The sequence below is a fragment of the Ochotona princeps genome, chromosome 9 (assembly GCF_030435755.1).
Source record: "Ochotona princeps isolate mOchPri1 chromosome 9, mOchPri1.hap1, whole genome shotgun sequence".
Lineage (NCBI taxonomy): Eukaryota > Metazoa > Chordata > Mammalia > Lagomorpha > Ochotonidae > Ochotona > Ochotona princeps.
This window is the reverse complement of record NC_080840.1, coordinates 943068-958141: the sequence shown is the minus strand read 5'-3', so window position 1 is coordinate 958141 and position 15074 is coordinate 943068. Positions and strand designations below refer to the sequence as shown.

Sequence of the window (15074 nt, the reverse complement as noted above, 5' to 3'; positions counted from 1 at the left end):
AAACATTTTTAGAAGATCCTAGAGGTTTTTTTTTTTTTAATTTCTTTATTTGAACATCAGAGTTACAGAGAGAACATGAGAGAGTGACCTTGGGTGACCGGCGGCAGGGCTGGGCCCAGCCAGGTGCCTCCGGGGCTGTCACATGGTGCAGGGGCCCAGCACTGGACCGTCCTCTGCTGCCTTCCTGGGCCATTAGCGGGGAGCTAGACATGGAGTAGGCAGGGCTAGAAAAGCAGTGCCCGCCTGGGATGCTGGTGCCACAAGTGGGCCGTGGTGCCATGGTGCCGTGGTGCCATGGTGTGGGTCCCGCAGGGTGGTCTGTATTTCCCATCGCCGCTGGTGCTCACAGGCATGCAGTTCTGGTGTCTTCAATGTGTATGTCATATGTATGTCCTGAGCTGGGGATTGTGGGAGACACACAGGGTCCCCCTGGCCCTGGGTCTCCATCTTTGCAAAGTGGCACAGTAGCATGCCCAGTTGCCTAGAATTGTGAAAGTAAAGGGAATGCCTTAACGCTGCCCGGCAAGCATGCCCTGGCTCGACTTAGCTGAATCCTGCGAGAAACCTCAGAAACAAATGTGTCCACCTGGTGTTGACAGTTTTCTTAAAAAAAATATGTATTATTTATGTTTTATTTACAAGACAGATTTACAGAAAGAAGGGGAGAGAGGGAGAAGAAAGAGGGGGCGTTTGCATCTGTTGGTTCAACAGGCAGAGGTGGGGTGATGCGGAGCCAGGAGCAAGGAGGTTCTTTCTGGCCCCGAGGACTGGGGCCGTCCTCCCAGGACATTAGCAGGGAGCTGGATCAGAAATGAGGCAGCCGGGGCACAAACCAGAACCTATATGGGCTGCTGTTGCTGCAGCTTAGCACCCTACACCATGGCACAGGCCCTACGGGTTCCCTTTTAAGGACTGCTAACCCTGCCCGTGTCCTCTTGGCCATTTAGCTCTCAACGTGACGCTCAAACCGACGTACACGTTCAAGATCCCAGAAATCCACTTCCCGCTGGTGGGCCAGTGCGTGCAGGCCTATTATGCTGACTTTGTGGCCCTGCTGAGCAAGGCCATGAGCTTCCTGGCCCCTGAGAACTCGCTGCTCTCGGCCAGGTACTTCTACCTGCGTGGCCTGGTCCATCTGATGCAGGGACAGCTGCTGAGTGCGCTGCTGGACTTCCAGAACCTGTACAAGACGGACATCCGTATCTTCCCCGCGGAGCTGGTCCGGGGCGTGCTGGAGTCCATGTCGGCGCCGCAGCGCGCCCAGGCTGAGCGCACGCCCGAGCTCAGGAGGCTCATCGGCGAGGTGCTGGCCAAACCCGGCGACGGGCCCAAGGCCGACGACGCTGTGAAAAACTTCGAGCTGCCCCGCACGCACCTGCAGCTGGACGAGTTCGTGAAGCGGGTCCAGGAGTCGGGCATCGTGAAGGACACCAGTGTCATCCACCGGCTCTTCGAGGCGCTGACCGTGGGTGAGCGTGCCACAGGGTCAAGTGGCGGGGCAGGAGGGGCAGTGGCATAGCGGGTGTTCCTGCGCCGTGGCATCGTCCCTTTGGCTGGGGCCTTTTCCTGGCCAAGGGCCATGAGGGCCATCCACACTGACCAGCTTCAAAGCCGGCTGCAGGTGGATTGATTTCAGGTCCCACTTGCCGAAGCCTTGGCCAGGCCAGATGAGGTGATTCCATGGGCTTCATGCGGCTGGGGGGCTAGACGTTCCCCACGCCAGTGGAACTGTGGTGCGGCTCAGTGTCTCAGCATCGGTGAGAGGCCCACAGCGGCTGAACGTTATAAAGCAGCAGGGTCTGTCCTGCCACACAGTTCCTGCATTTCACTGTCCGAGATGGAGCGGACCCCGGTCCTCTGGTCTCAGGGTGCCAGGGCATTGCATGGCCGATCCACGCACGATGCCTGCCCCCTGTGGGCACCTGTGAGGACGGGGACAGTCTCTCCCTGAGCCTGAGCTGTACGCTGCAGAGTGCACCTGCGCCTCTGGGGACAGGCGTGGCCGCCCGTGTGCCCTGCACTCTGCATGGACTCAGCACAGCAGTGTGGAGCCTGGGGCTGGGCCCTGGGTATTCATGGATTCCACCACCTCTGGGGAGGGTCGCTGTGCAGGGAGATGCTGCTACATGTGTGGTCTCTTCCCTGACCCAACACAGTGTGACAGCGTCAGGCCAGGTGGTTCCCAAAGTTCATGAGAAAGTGGAGTTCAGAGGTGACGCAGGGGCCCGCTCCATGGCACAGCAAGCTAAGCTGTTGCTAGCAGTATGAATCCCATTTCACAGAGCTGCTTGAAGTCCTGGCTGCTCTGATTCCAACTTAGTTCCCTTGTGATTCAAGCACTTGAGTCCCTGCCGCCCACGTGGGAGACCCAGTGGATTCCTGGCTGCTGGCTTCAGCCTGGCCCAGGTGTGCCTGTCGCAGGCATCTGAGGACTGAGCCAGTGAGTAGATCTCTCTCTCTCTCTCTGCCTTTGAAGTAAAACAAATACATAAAGCTGTGAACAATCAGAAAGTGGAAGGAGGTGCACCTGCTCCATACAGGGACCACCCTTTCTTCTGGGAGGGGCTCGAGTAGAGCTGGCTCTGGTGGCCACAGGGGTCTCTGGCCCCTGGGCTTGGCAGTTACTTCCCTAGCCCACAGCCCCAGGTGGGCAGAGCCAAGCTGCTTTGGAGTCACGGGGCAGGTGGGACAGTGTGCGGGGTGGACAAGAGGGCCGTCGCAGGTCTGTATGTGGCCTCAGCTGCCCCTCAGGACACCTGGGTCAGCCCTTCTGTGCAGCCTTCCCAAGGAGGCTAATCCCGGCCCCGTGGTTCAGCAGTGAGGTTGCAGTGCCGCAGCAGGTGCCTGATGTCAGACAGCCAGTGCCTGCCCCAGGGCACCTCTGTATTTGGCACTAAGGGAGCCCCGCCTCTGCAGGTGCATGCCTGAGGGCAGGGCCGTGTGTGTGGGGATGGAGGATGAGCCCCGGGTGTGGGGCCAAGGCCAGCCCCCAGGGAGAGGTTGTCCAGGGGCTGCAGTGAGCTGATGCTGCTGAGAGCACCCCCAGTGGCTCTGGTGTGATGTTTTCTTTCATTGTGGGCTGTGGTCTTGAGTCCGGGATCGGGTAGGCCTGAAGTCGTGTAAAGCGGCGCCAGAATACGCGTTAGCCACAGGGCCTTGGGCTGAAAAGCTGAAACCGTGGCCAGAGCTGAATCTTTATTTTAAAGATTTGTCTTCATTTGAAAGGCAGTTGCACAACAGGGAGAAGGAGAGTGCTAGCAAGACAGAGGTCTTCCATCTGCTGGTTCACTCCCCAAATGACCACAATGGCTGGAGCTGGGCCAGTACAAAGCCAGGAGCCAGGGGCTGCTTCTCGGCCTCCCGTGTGGGTACTTGCGCTTCTTCTGCCACTTTTCCAGGCCGTAAGCTGTAAACTGGTTGGGAAGAAGAGCAGCCTGGATTTGAATTGAGTTGGGATGCTGGCTTCAGAGGCAGAGGGTTAGTGTGCTGTGCCATCGTGCTGGTCCCTGAATGGCACTAAATCAAGATGAAGTTATGTGCTTATACAAACACACCTGAAGTTTGATTCAGAAACAGTTCCCGGCTTGTCACACGTTGTTGTTTTAAGAACTGTCAAGGCTGCTGGGGGTGCTGTGAGCACAGCTGGCAGGCATTGGGGCTGCGCTGTCCTAGGACTGGCACTGATGGGGAGCCCTCCTGTCTGCAGCCGAGCCAAGCTAGGTCATGGTGGGCTGGAGGGGTGTGGGCAGAGGGGAGCAGTGAAGTGGACATTTCTGTCGGGAACTAGAGGCAGCTCAGGCTGCGCATTGTGTGCGGGGCAGCCGTGTGGGGGTCAGGTGTGCCTAGGGAGGGAGTGCGTGGTGTCTGTACCCTGGTGCGCTGGAACCCTGCAGCGGTGAGCATGCATGCTGCTTCCTGCTGAGGGGGTGCCCTTGGCCTTGCTGTTCCTCTGCAGGGGGCTGGTTGGTGTCCACAGTCCAGGTCCCAGAGCCCTCTGCTGCTCCTGTTCCAGGTCAGTGCCTGCAGGCCGTCAGGCACAGCCATTCTTTCGGCTCTAGGTGGCAGGCAGCATTGCCATGAGCCTGATGCCTAGGGGCTGTGTCTGCAGAGTGGCTCCTGGCTCCGCCCCAGCACTGTGCTCCCTGCTCTCCCGTCCCCTCCCTCGTTGTCCTGTCTCAGAACTTCCTGAGCCCAAAGCTTGTGGCGTCTGGGTCAGCTCCCAAGTGGGCAGCTGCACTGAGGGCGGGTCTCCAGTCACCTCTGCCGTTGGACGTGACCCCCCTGCACAGTCCACCTGGTTGTGCCCCACCCTGCCCCATCCTCATTCTTCGGTGACTCCTGCCTATCCAAGAGTAGGGAGACCTCTTACCATTGTACCTTTTTTCCCCTGTTTGAATCTTTTGTCTTTGAAACATAAGTCTGTATTTAGTAGCCACTGTGACATGTTGGTCACAAGGAAAGAGCTCAGAGCAGCGCCCCTGCTGGCGGCTCTCACAGCCTGGTGCAGCGCCCCCTGCTGGCGGCTTTCACAGCCTGGTGCAGCGCCCCCTGCTGGCAGCTCTCACAGCCTGGTGCAGCGCCCCCTGCTGGCAGCTCTCACAGCCTGGTGCAGCGCCCCTGCTGGCAGCTCTCACAGCCTGGTGCAGCGCCCCCTGCTGGCAGCTCTCACAGCCTGGTGCAGCGCCCCCTGCTGGCAGCTCTCACAGCTTAGCACAGCGCCCCTGCTGGCGGCTTTCATAGCGTCCTGGTGCTGACACTATGGGGATGGGGACTGACTCCCCATGTGGGGTGAGGGACTCACCATGTGGAGTGAAGGGCAGGGCACTGCCTTCCAAACTCAACATGCCCTTGGTTGTCTTCATGTTGATCCCTGGTGACAGTTAGCAGGGGTGTGGCTGTACTGCCCACTGTTTGGGATCCCAGATTCTCGCCAGGCAGAGGGTAAGGATGTGGGTTCTGTTAGGGACCCCAAAAACCTTCTGCCTGACCCGGCCCTGCCTCTGAGGAGCTTTCCTTGCTGTGTGCCTCCATTTCCTGATGGATGGCACCTGCCTTGTGAGGTGCCCAGGCAGGGTTGGGAACATACTGAACACAGGGAATGCTCACAGATGCCATCCCTGGGGGTTCACCCAGCTGTTGGGGAAGAGCATGGGGTCTGGGGGCTTGAGGAGTGTGTGCAGAGCCGTCGGGTAACTTATTGTGGCAGGAATGGAAGTAGAGAGCCAGTGGGCAGGTGTCCAGGCAGGGAATGGGTGACAGGCGAGCCCCGCCAGGCAGGGCAGGGCTTAGCTGAGTGGGAGCTGAGGACCGAGCCCCCTGCCCAGAGCAGGGGCAGGCAGGTGCATGCATTGCCAACAGCATCAGCCTCACTTTGACACCAGAGCCTGGGATAATCGGCAACTGGGAAGGTAGCTGTCTCCACTACATTGGTTTTGGTTGCAAACAATCAGCAAATTCCTGTTCATGTCAACTGAGTGGTTGTCTTGAGCAAAGACAAGTGGACTGGGTTTAAGATGGATGGGCTTGGGGACAAATGGGGGCACCAACCGGATTTTTCAGGTTAGCTTCATGCTAGGATCAGATCCCCTCATGGCCCCAAGCTTCAGCAGTGACAAAGAACTTTGGTGCTGTGAGACGAGTGTGCTTGTCTCCGGACCCGAGAGCTTGTGGGAATGATCTGGTGTAGCCAGGACCATGCCGGGAACGTGGGTGCAGGCAGGGCGCCTGCAGAGGGGAGGTGGCCGTGGGTCTCCCGTCCAGGAGCCTGGGAGGCAGCGCCACCTGCTGGTGTGGTCGGATGGTGCCCCCATTCTCCACGGCTGTAAGCAGTCCCTCTCCTGCCCTGTGCCATCAAGGACACCAGAAACAAATCGACCCCGACACGTTCAGGGACTTCTATAACTGCTGGAAGGAGACGGAGGCTGAGGCGCAGCAGGTGAGCCTGCCTGCTGTGGTGATGCCGCACCTGGACAAGAGCGAGTGTGTCTACAAGCTGTCGAGTGCCGTCAAGACCAGCCGCGGCGTGGGCAAGATCGCCATGACGCAGAAGCGCCTGTTCCTGCTGACGGAGGGCCGGCCGGGCTACGTGGAGATCTCCACCTTCAGGGACATAGAGGTGAACTGCCCCTTGCCCCACTGCACCTCAGGGGCTCGGCGCTGAGCCTGGGGAGGGGTGCCCACCTCGTGGCGCGGGTGAGGGCTCAGAGGGTGAAATAGGGCATGAGCTCACACCGCACCTGTTCATCCACAGCTGGTCTTCCGCTTCCTCCTCTTCCTCGTCCTTCAAGATTTATTTCTGTAAGAGGCAGATTTTATAAAGAGGTCTTTTATAAAGATTTTATAAAGAGGTCTTCCATCCACTGGTTCACTCTCCAAATGGCTGCATCGGCCAGAGCTGAGCTGAACTGAAGGCAGGAGCTTCTGGGTCTCCCACATGGGTGCCACGTCCCAAGGCTTTGGGCCGTCCTCCACTGCTCTCCTAGGCCCCAGGCAGGGAGCTGGGTGGGAAGCAGGGCAGCTGGGACACGAACTGACGCCCATGTGGGATGCCAGGGCCACAGGGTAGAAGATCCACTTGCAGCACCAGCCCCTGTGCCAGCCCCCTGCCCTGCGCTCATAGTATTTGAATAACCACAGAATGTTTCTTTTCCCCCCTGAGGAAATCTGCTTTGGGATTGTAAGTCCTCACGTGCCATCCTGTGCTGCTCTGGGCGGCTGTGTGTGTCCCGGGGCTAGGGAGGGGCCAGCACCGGGGCAGAGCAGCTACTGCTGCCTGCGACACTGGCACCCTACAGGAGTGCTGGTTCGAGTCCCAGCTGCTCCGCTCTCAGTCCAGCTCCCTGCTGCTGGCCCTGGCATGGCAGCTTGGACCCTGTGTCCCGTGTAGGGGACCCTGCAGAACCTCCTGGTTCCTGGTTTGGCCTGACCATTCTGCCCATCTGGGGAGAAAGCCAGCAGGTGGAAGAGCTCTTTGTCTCTTGCTCTGTAGCTGGCTTCAAATGAATCAATAAGTAGATATCAAAAATAACTCGTGAGCCCACAGTGGTGGCCTGCCGCCAGCAGGAGGTCAGTTTTTCTCCCATTTCTTTTTCTTTTTACAAAGAGACTTACTCATTTATAAGGCAGCGTGACAAAGTGAGAATGTGGGAGGAATACCTCTTCCATCTGGGGATCCACTCCCCATGTGCTCATGTGAGCAGGCCTGGGCTGGGCTGAAACCAGGGGCCTTGGAGCTCCTGCTGGGGCTCCCGCCTGGGGCGCAGGGGCTAGGGACTTGGGCCGGTTGCTGGATGAGAAGCGGGGCAACCGGGGTGCAAGCTGGTGTTTCTCCAGCGCTGCTGGCCGGCCTCACAGGCAGCCGCGTCCCGTGCCACCACGCGAGGCCCTTTGGTGTTTATCCTCCTGTACTGTTTGCCAGGTTTCCTTCTAGAACTGTAGCATCAGGGACACTTGCCACGTGTCTGGCACTGTGGGCAAGCCTCTGGGCTTAGGGGAGCCTTGAGCTGCAGCTGCCCCTCACAGGTGCTGGCGGGAGCTCGCAGGTGTCAGACCGGGGCCTCTGCCCACGGCTCTTGGGGTGCTGGGAGGCTGCGCATTCATGCCCCATGGCTCTGGGGTGCCAGGAGGCCGCGCGCTCACCGGCCGCCTCGTTTCCCTCTGCCTTGTGGTAGGACGTGCGGAGCACCACTGTGATGTTCCTGCTTCTGAAGATCCCGACGCTGAAGATCAAGACGCTGTCCAGGAAGGAGGTCTTCGAGGCGAACCTCAAGACGGAGTGTGACCTGTGGCACCTGCTGGTGAAGGAGATGTGGGCAGGGAAAAGGCTGGCAGACGCACACAAGGTGGGCGCCGCGGGCGGGGCTGCGTGTCCTGTCCCTCTCGGCAGAGGCAGGCTGGTGCTGACCTCGGAGGCCTGTCCCTCCCTCGTAGGACCCTCAGTACATCCAGCAAGCACTGACCAATGTCCTGCTGATGGATGCTGTGGTGGGCACGCTGCAGTCCCCAGGGGCCATTTATGCCGCCTCCAAGCTGGCATATTTTGACAAGATGAAGAATGAAGGTACGGCTTGGAGTGGGCCAGGGGGCCAACCCACAGGGCTGCCTGGGGCGTACACGCTAAGTGACTTTGTATCACTGTGGGTGTCACATGGTCTCAGCACAGGGACGTCTGTGGAGTCAGAGCCAATGTCAGATGCAAGGCCTGATTTTTGATCCTGCCCTACCAGCTTATGACTGGACCCCCGCCTGTTGTCTTCCCTCCTCCAGCCTGGTGGCGTGCTCTGGAGCCCTGCCTGTCCTGGCCCGTGGGAGCCAGTGGGCGTGGGAGCTGTGGGCGGCTGCTGCCTTGCCCTGCAAGGGGTTGGCCGTGACCCTCAGCTTCCCTCAGCGTAGCTGAGGCTGTCAGTGGAAAGGACATCCTGGCAGGGTTGGGTGAGGTCAGGGCGGCTGGCTGAGCCCTGGGTTCCAGCGTGCTTCCCTGCCCCATGTGGACAGTGTCCCAGGTGGACTGTCTGGGCTCCTTCTGGGTGGCGGCCACCAGGTGGCAGCAGTGGACTCCTGGGACGAAAGTGACTTTCCTGTCACTGCAGCTTCATCTCCTGAAACTAACTGTGATTATGTAAAAAATGTGGAGGCCACAGAGGGCTCTGTGTTGGTGTCCGCACACCAGGCCACCAGCGGTGGTATGCCTGTCGCATGGTGGAAAATACGCAGTCTATCTACATACCACAGGTTGGAGTGAAGATGTGTTACTGAATCTGTGTGTGTGCCTCCCCGTGTGTGTGTGCAACCCGTGTGTGTGTATCCCGTGTGTGTGTGCATCCCGTGTGTGCATCCCGTGTGTGCATCCCGTGTGTGTGCATCCTGTGTGTGCATCCCGTGTGTGCATCCCGTGTGTGTGCATTTCTGCCTGTATCTCCATGTGTATAATAAGCATGTGTGCATGCACGTGTGTGCATGTGTGGCTGCATCTTGCTCATTGCTTGGTGGAGACGTGACTCCTGTAGCAGACCGTTTCAGAGGTGCCACCTGCCGCTGATTACCATGTCCGTGGGGTGGTAAGACCCCCACATGTGGAAGATCCAAGGACAGCTCCATCACCCAAGGAGGACACACCGACCTCAGGGTACCCACCTGTCTACCCTGCCCTGTACCACTGACCCACTCTGTCTGGGACTGGCACATTGCAGGCATGTCCCAACAGGTGCCGTGCTGTGGGTCCCACCGTGGCAGGGTCCCGCCATGGTGGGCCTTGCCGTGGCCCAGCAGCAGAGCCTTGCTGGGTGTGGTCCAGTTTGCTCATCTGCCAGTTTGAGGACTGTCTCCTCTCTTGCCGCTGTGTGCACACGTTCCTGGGTGGACGTGGGTTTTCTGGCCTCTTGGGGTGCACAGGCAACCCTGCTCACGCTCATCCATCTCACTGGACTTGTGAGCCGTGGAACAGTGGCATAGGGGGTGGCAGGCACGCTGCAGCATGGCCTGCGAGGCTGCCGTGGCCGAGGCCTGGGTGGCGTGCTGCCGGGGGACCAGATGGTACAGTTGGGGATCTGTCTGGAAACACTTTGTCCCTGCACCTTGGGCTACTTCCCCCGAGAGTCAGAGGTGTGCGACCCTGCTGAGTGGCAGCCATGTCCTCAGGGGTGCTGTTTGCTTTGCAGTGCCCATGGCGGTCCCCAAGACCACCGCGGAGACACTGAAACATAAGATCAACCCCTCGGCAGGCGAGACCTCCCCCCACGCCGTGGACGTGCTGCTGTACACGCCAGGTCAGCCAGTGCCTAGGAGCCACACTCAGGCCACCTGCCACGGGTCCTCAGGCATGTCAGCGGGGAGCTGGCTCCCAAGGGCAGCTCGTGCTGGGCAGCCATAGGAGGCGGCGAAGGCACTGCCCTGTGGGGACACAGGCTGAGCCCGGCGGAGCCTCTGGGTTTCCCTGTGGTCGGTAGACAGCTGCAGGGAGGGCAGCCCCCGGGGTTTGCGGAGTGGGGACTGATGGCCCTGTGACTGGCCCCTGGTGCAGCAGCGGCCCCAGAATGGCAGCATGGGGCTGTGCTCTCCCTCTCCTTCACTCCCTGTACCCTATCCCCTGTCCCCAGCAGGGCAGTGTGGGGCTGTGCTTGCTCCAGTGTCTGGGCAGGGCTGGCCAGTGGCCAGGTCTCCTACACACTTCCCAGGGTCGCTTTCTCTCCGCAGGGCACCTTGACCCAGCGGAGAAGGTGGAGGATGCCCACCCCAAGCTGTGGTGTGCCCTGAACGAGGGCCAGGTGATCGTGTTCGACGCCTCCTCGTGGACCATCCACCAGCACTGCTTCCGAGTGGGCTCCGCCAAGCTGGTGAGTGGCAGAGTGATGTGGGGGTGGAGGAGAGCGAGCGAGGAGCCAGCCAGCCCCCACTTCACTCCCTGGATGGCCAGCGCTCCCTCCCAGGAGCAGGGGCCCAAGGACTTGGACCAGTCTCTGCTACTTTCCTGGGCACGTTGACCAGCAGCGGTTCAGAAGCGGAGCAGCTAGGACTCGAACCAGCTCCCTGATAAGCGAGTCTTAATGTGGAGTCTTAACGTGCTGCCCCAGGAAGTCTCTCCTACCCTTGGGGTGGTTTTTCTGTTACTTAGCTTGGAGCACTTCAAAGATGTTGTCATAATAGGCCACTGTCTAGTGTGGGCACGGTGAAGCCCAGGGCTGCCTGTGGCCCCATGTCCACTGCCCTGGCCAGGCTAAGCTGCTAGTGGGGCCCCATGCCAGCCCAGAGAGCAGAGAGGTGCCACCTGCCAGCCTCGGGCAATTCCACAGCTGCAGGAAGGCAGGCTGGACGGCGCCTCCAGGGAATGCTGCCTCCTGGTGGAGACCCCCGGGCACCCGTTCCTGTCATATACGTTCTGTGTGAAGACAGGAGACACCATGAGGCAGAACAGTTCCCTGGAGCCCCAGGTTCAAATCCAGACCCCGCTTGCTGTGAACGCACAGCTGGGAAAGCAGTTGTGTGCTGGCCTGGAGGGAGCTCCTGGCTGCTGGCTGTGGAGTGACCAGCAGGTGGCAGCCCTCTCCTGCCTTTCAGATAACGTGGAGAAAGGGGAAAAAGCAAAGGCGCGGGTGGGTGTGGGGAGTGCGGCTCTGGGGGTGCGGGGCCGGCACGGCTGTCCTCCCTTCTCAGTGGTGGGGAGTGCGGCTCTGGGGGTGCGGGGCCGGAACAGCTGTCCTCCCTTCTCAGTGGTGGGGAGTGCGGCTCTGGGGGTGCGGGGCCGGAACAGCTGTCCTCCCTTCTCAGTGGTGGGGAGTGCGGCTCTGGGGGTGCCGGGGCCGGCACGGCTGTCCTCCCTTCTCTGACCTTTCTGGCTGGTCAGGGTTTTAGTCCTTCATTTGTGATTTTAGAAACTCAAAGTAGGGGCCAGCTTGTGGCGCAATGAATTAAACATCTGCCGAGTCACGTCCCAACTGCTCTCCCTTTTTAAAAACTTATTTGAGAGGCAGAGTACACACGCCACACACAGACACACACGGAGGGAGAGAGATCTCCTGTCCGCTGGGTCACTCTTTTGACGGCCACAATGGCTGTTGCTTGTCCAACATAAAACCAGACCCCAAGAGCTTCTCCCAGATCCCCCACGTGGGGTGTGTGCTACGTTCCCAGGCCATGAGCGGGGAGCTGGGTGGGAAGTGGAGTAGCTGGGTCTTGAACCAGTGCCTGTGTGGAATGCTGGCATTACAGGCAGCAGCTTTACCTGTTACACCACAACACCGGGCTGCTCCACTTCTGATGCAGCTCCAGGCTGACACACCTGGGCAGCCAACCAAGGGTCCCACCTGGGAGCCCAGATGGGGTTCCTGGCTCAAGGCTTCCCAGTGGTCCAGCCACTAGGGAGGGAGTCAGTTTGTGGCTGCAGGCCGCTCTCTTGCCATCATGCCGTCTTTCCAAATTAAACAGATACTTCTGGAAGTTAGCCACTGACTGTCCTCCTAAGCCAGCAGCCGTCGCCGCAGGTGGTCCTGGCCTGGGCAGCAGCCGTCACTGCTGAGGTTACTCCTAATCACCTCCCCCCAAATAGATACGGTGCCGTCTTGGGGCACACACAGACATGCGTGGCAAGAGACATTGAGGCCCCAAAGTGCATGTTCCCAGCTGAGCCTGCTCAAGGCCTTGTCACGTTGGCTTCTAGCACACAGCATGGTGGCCCAGGCCTGGTGCCCAGGTACTGTCCAGGGCCAGGGAGAACAAGCGTGCACTGTAGACCTGCCCACTGCAGAGCTGTCGCTGCGTGCCTGGCTGGGAGTTGGGGTGAAGTGCCTGTCTGCTCAATGACCCTTCAGCCAGGAAACCCAGGAGCCCCACCAGGACGCCCCGGCTGGGAGTTGGGGTGCAGTGCCTATCTGCTCAATGACCCTTCAGCCAGGAAACCCAGGAGCCCCACCGGGACGCCCCGGCCGCATTCATCTCACGCCCCGTCTTGTCCTCGCCAGAACTGCATGGTGATGGCAGAGCAGAGCCAGGTGTGGATCGGCTCGGATGACGCCGTCATTTACATCATCAATGGGCATAGCATGTCCTGCAACAAGCAGCTCACGGACCACCGCGCCGGGGTCACGGCCCTCATCGCGCCCGAGGACAAGGGCGCGCCCAGGTGCGGGGCGTGCAGGGCCCAACTGTGGGGAGCAGGGCAGGCGACCTGGTGCTGGCTGGGCTGCGTGGCACCGGCTCTTCCTGCTGGGGAGCACTTGGGGCGGGCAGGGGGCCTCAGACATTTCCGGACTCCTGCTGACGCCAGAGGTCAGTGTTTGTATGTGGCATTGGCTTGGCCTTTGCATGACCCCGTGACCCTGCACCTGCCTGACATTATTGGAGGGCAAGTTGTCCCAAGCAGCACACCAGGCCTTTGCTGCCCCGGGTCCCGCGTGAGGCAGCCTGCAGTGTGCCCCTGCTCTCCCTGCTAGCGGGAGGGAGCGGACCCCGTCCCGACGTGCCTGCTTGGCATCCCTGATGACAGGGTCACCCGGGGCTGGAGCTAATGTGTGTGTCTGCCCCACAGTGGGGTCTTCTCCTGCAGCAGGGATGGGATGGTCCTGGCCTGGGACGTGAGCACGCTGCAGGTGACCAGCCGCTTCCAGCTGCCCTGTGGCGGCCTCACATCCATGCGACTGCACGGCGGCCGTCTGTGGTGCTGTAAGTCCTTGGCGCCACCCCGTCCCCCTCTGCAGGGGACCCTGCTGGCTGTGCTGCCCGTGCCGGAGCTGCTCCCAGCCCCGCAGGCAGCCTGGGTGCTCTCCTGGTGTGATTGCCTGTACCAGATGACACACATGATGGTTGTGAACATGCTCTCAGCACGGAAGTGCATTTCACACACACTGTGGTGTGCAGCATCTCCCTGGCGGCTGGGACCCCCGGCAGGACCCCTTGTGGTGACTCAGTTCCTGGGTGGGCTTCCAGAGTGCTTGGGGGACGCCCTCTGCTCTCTTCATCCCTGCCCTGTCCCCGCGAGCGGCTCAAGGAGGCGTCTGATGCGTGGGGCAGCGTGACACCTGTGTCTGGTGGCGGGCGTGCAGGCAGCCATGCTGTGCCGTCCAGGCCCCTCATGCAGGGCCCCGTGTCCTGCAGGCACGGCTGGCAGCATCATGGTGATGACAACAAGTGGCTTCCTACAGCAGGAGCTGAGGATTGGTGAGAACTTTCTGGAGATGAGCACTTCCTTCCTGGACTTTGAGCTGCTCCCCGAGGTACCCCGCGGGGCGTGTGCGGGCATGAGGGCATGCTGGCGCCACAGCCACCTGCAGCGTGCCCTGCCTTTCAGCAAGAGCAGCTGTGGGTCGCCTGCACGGGGTACAGTGAGGTCTACGTCTGGAACCTCAGGGACCTGGCCCGGCCGCCCGAGAGGATCCCGCTGCAGGGCTGCTGTGAAGTCAGCTGCATGATCAGGGTGAAGAGGCAGGTAAGCTGACGGCAGGTGTGTGCGCTGCCTTGCCTGTGGCGGCTCCCCTGCCGTCTTCTCCCTCAAGGCCACTGGCATCATGGCATCTGCACGCCGGGCTTTCCCCGGGAAGCCACGTGTGTCCTGTGCCGGAGGCTGGAGGCACTGGCGGGGCGGCTCCCCTCGGGGGCTTGGCAGGAGGCCGTCCCTGCTCCTTCGCTCCGGGGCCTCCCAGCATCTCTGTCTCTCTGTGTTATCTCTGTTTCTGAGGTTCTGGGAGAAACCTGCATCTGGGGGACACTTCGCATCCAGTGGCTGTAGGTCTGTCTCCCTGCAAAACACCCACTCCAGGCCAGGGCCTCCCAGAGCCTCAGGCGCTGCCAGGACGACCAGCTCCTGTGGACAGATGGGCGTGGGTGTGGCCTGTCCTGGCAGGGGCCCTCGTGGGCCCAGCGCTCAGAGGCTGGTTCCCTATGGAGCTCGAGGGGAAAGCCCACGGCTGAAGCAGGAGCCCTGGCTGGGGGACCCCTCCCCGACACCCGCTGTGCTACCTCTGCCAGGTGTGGGTGGGCGGCAGAGGCCTGTCGCAAGGGAAGACCAAGGGCAAGATCTACGTGCTGGATGGCGAGAAGAGGACGGTGGAGAAGGAGCTGGTGGCCCACGCGGATGCTGTGAGGACCCTGTGCTCGGCCGAGGACAGGTACGTGCTGAGCGGCTCGGGCCCCGAGGAGGGCAAGATCGCCATCTGGACGGTGGACTAGGCAGCGCAGCGACGTGTGGACAGACCGGCGCCAGGCGAGCACCCTGCGCGTCCGGCACGTGACTGTGTGCGTGACCACCTTGACCAAACACCCACCTGTGCTGTCTAGAAGGTTCTGGAATCCGCTACCAGAGGACAAGTACAGGGGCCAGCAGCTGGGCTGCCCAGGACTTCTAGGTCTCTGTCTTGGCCTTTCTCCTGCTTGTCTAAGAAACACTCCTCGTCATTCATTGGCGCTCTCAGGCCCCTGGGCTGGGACCTGGCCGGGAGCAGGTGGGCTGCGGCCTCATGCCCACTTCCTGGTCTTGAAGGTGCGTCTGTGTCTGGGCTGTGACCAGGGCAAGTGATCGCAGCGTGCGCGGGGAGGGACCATGTTCTGACTGTGTGGACGGGCTGTGCCGGCCCGGGGCGTGCGCGGGG

At 60.8% G+C, this 15074-nt stretch overlaps 1 protein-coding gene across 2 annotated transcripts in view; it reads left to right on the top strand.

Annotated features, from left to right (window-relative positions):
- The window catches only part of DENND3 (DENN domain containing 3), a 36416-nt gene extending 21465 nt beyond the window's left edge, over positions 1-14951 (top strand). Inside the window, exons 13-23 of one of the 2 annotated variants that reach the window (XM_058668431.1) lie at positions 948-1469; positions 5856-6115; positions 7671-7841; positions 7930-8059; positions 9657-9764; positions 10192-10331; positions 12453-12613; positions 13019-13152; positions 13585-13703; positions 13778-13915; positions 14455-14951. In XM_058668431.1, the coding sequence (XP_058524414.1) occupies positions 948-1469; positions 5856-6115; positions 7671-7841; positions 7930-8059; positions 9657-9764; positions 10192-10331; positions 12453-12613; positions 13019-13152; positions 13585-13703; positions 13778-13915; positions 14455-14655 (2084 nt within the window). In that variant the 3' untranslated portion in view covers positions 14656-14951. Of the gene's footprint in view, positions 1-947; positions 1470-5855; positions 6116-7670; positions 7842-7929; positions 8060-9656; positions 9765-10191; positions 10332-12452; positions 12614-13018; positions 13153-13584; positions 13705-13777; positions 13916-14454 lie in introns of both variants that reach the window. The other variant, XM_058668432.1, reaches the window with a different exon arrangement.
- Positions 14952-15074: the final 123 nt, after the last annotated feature.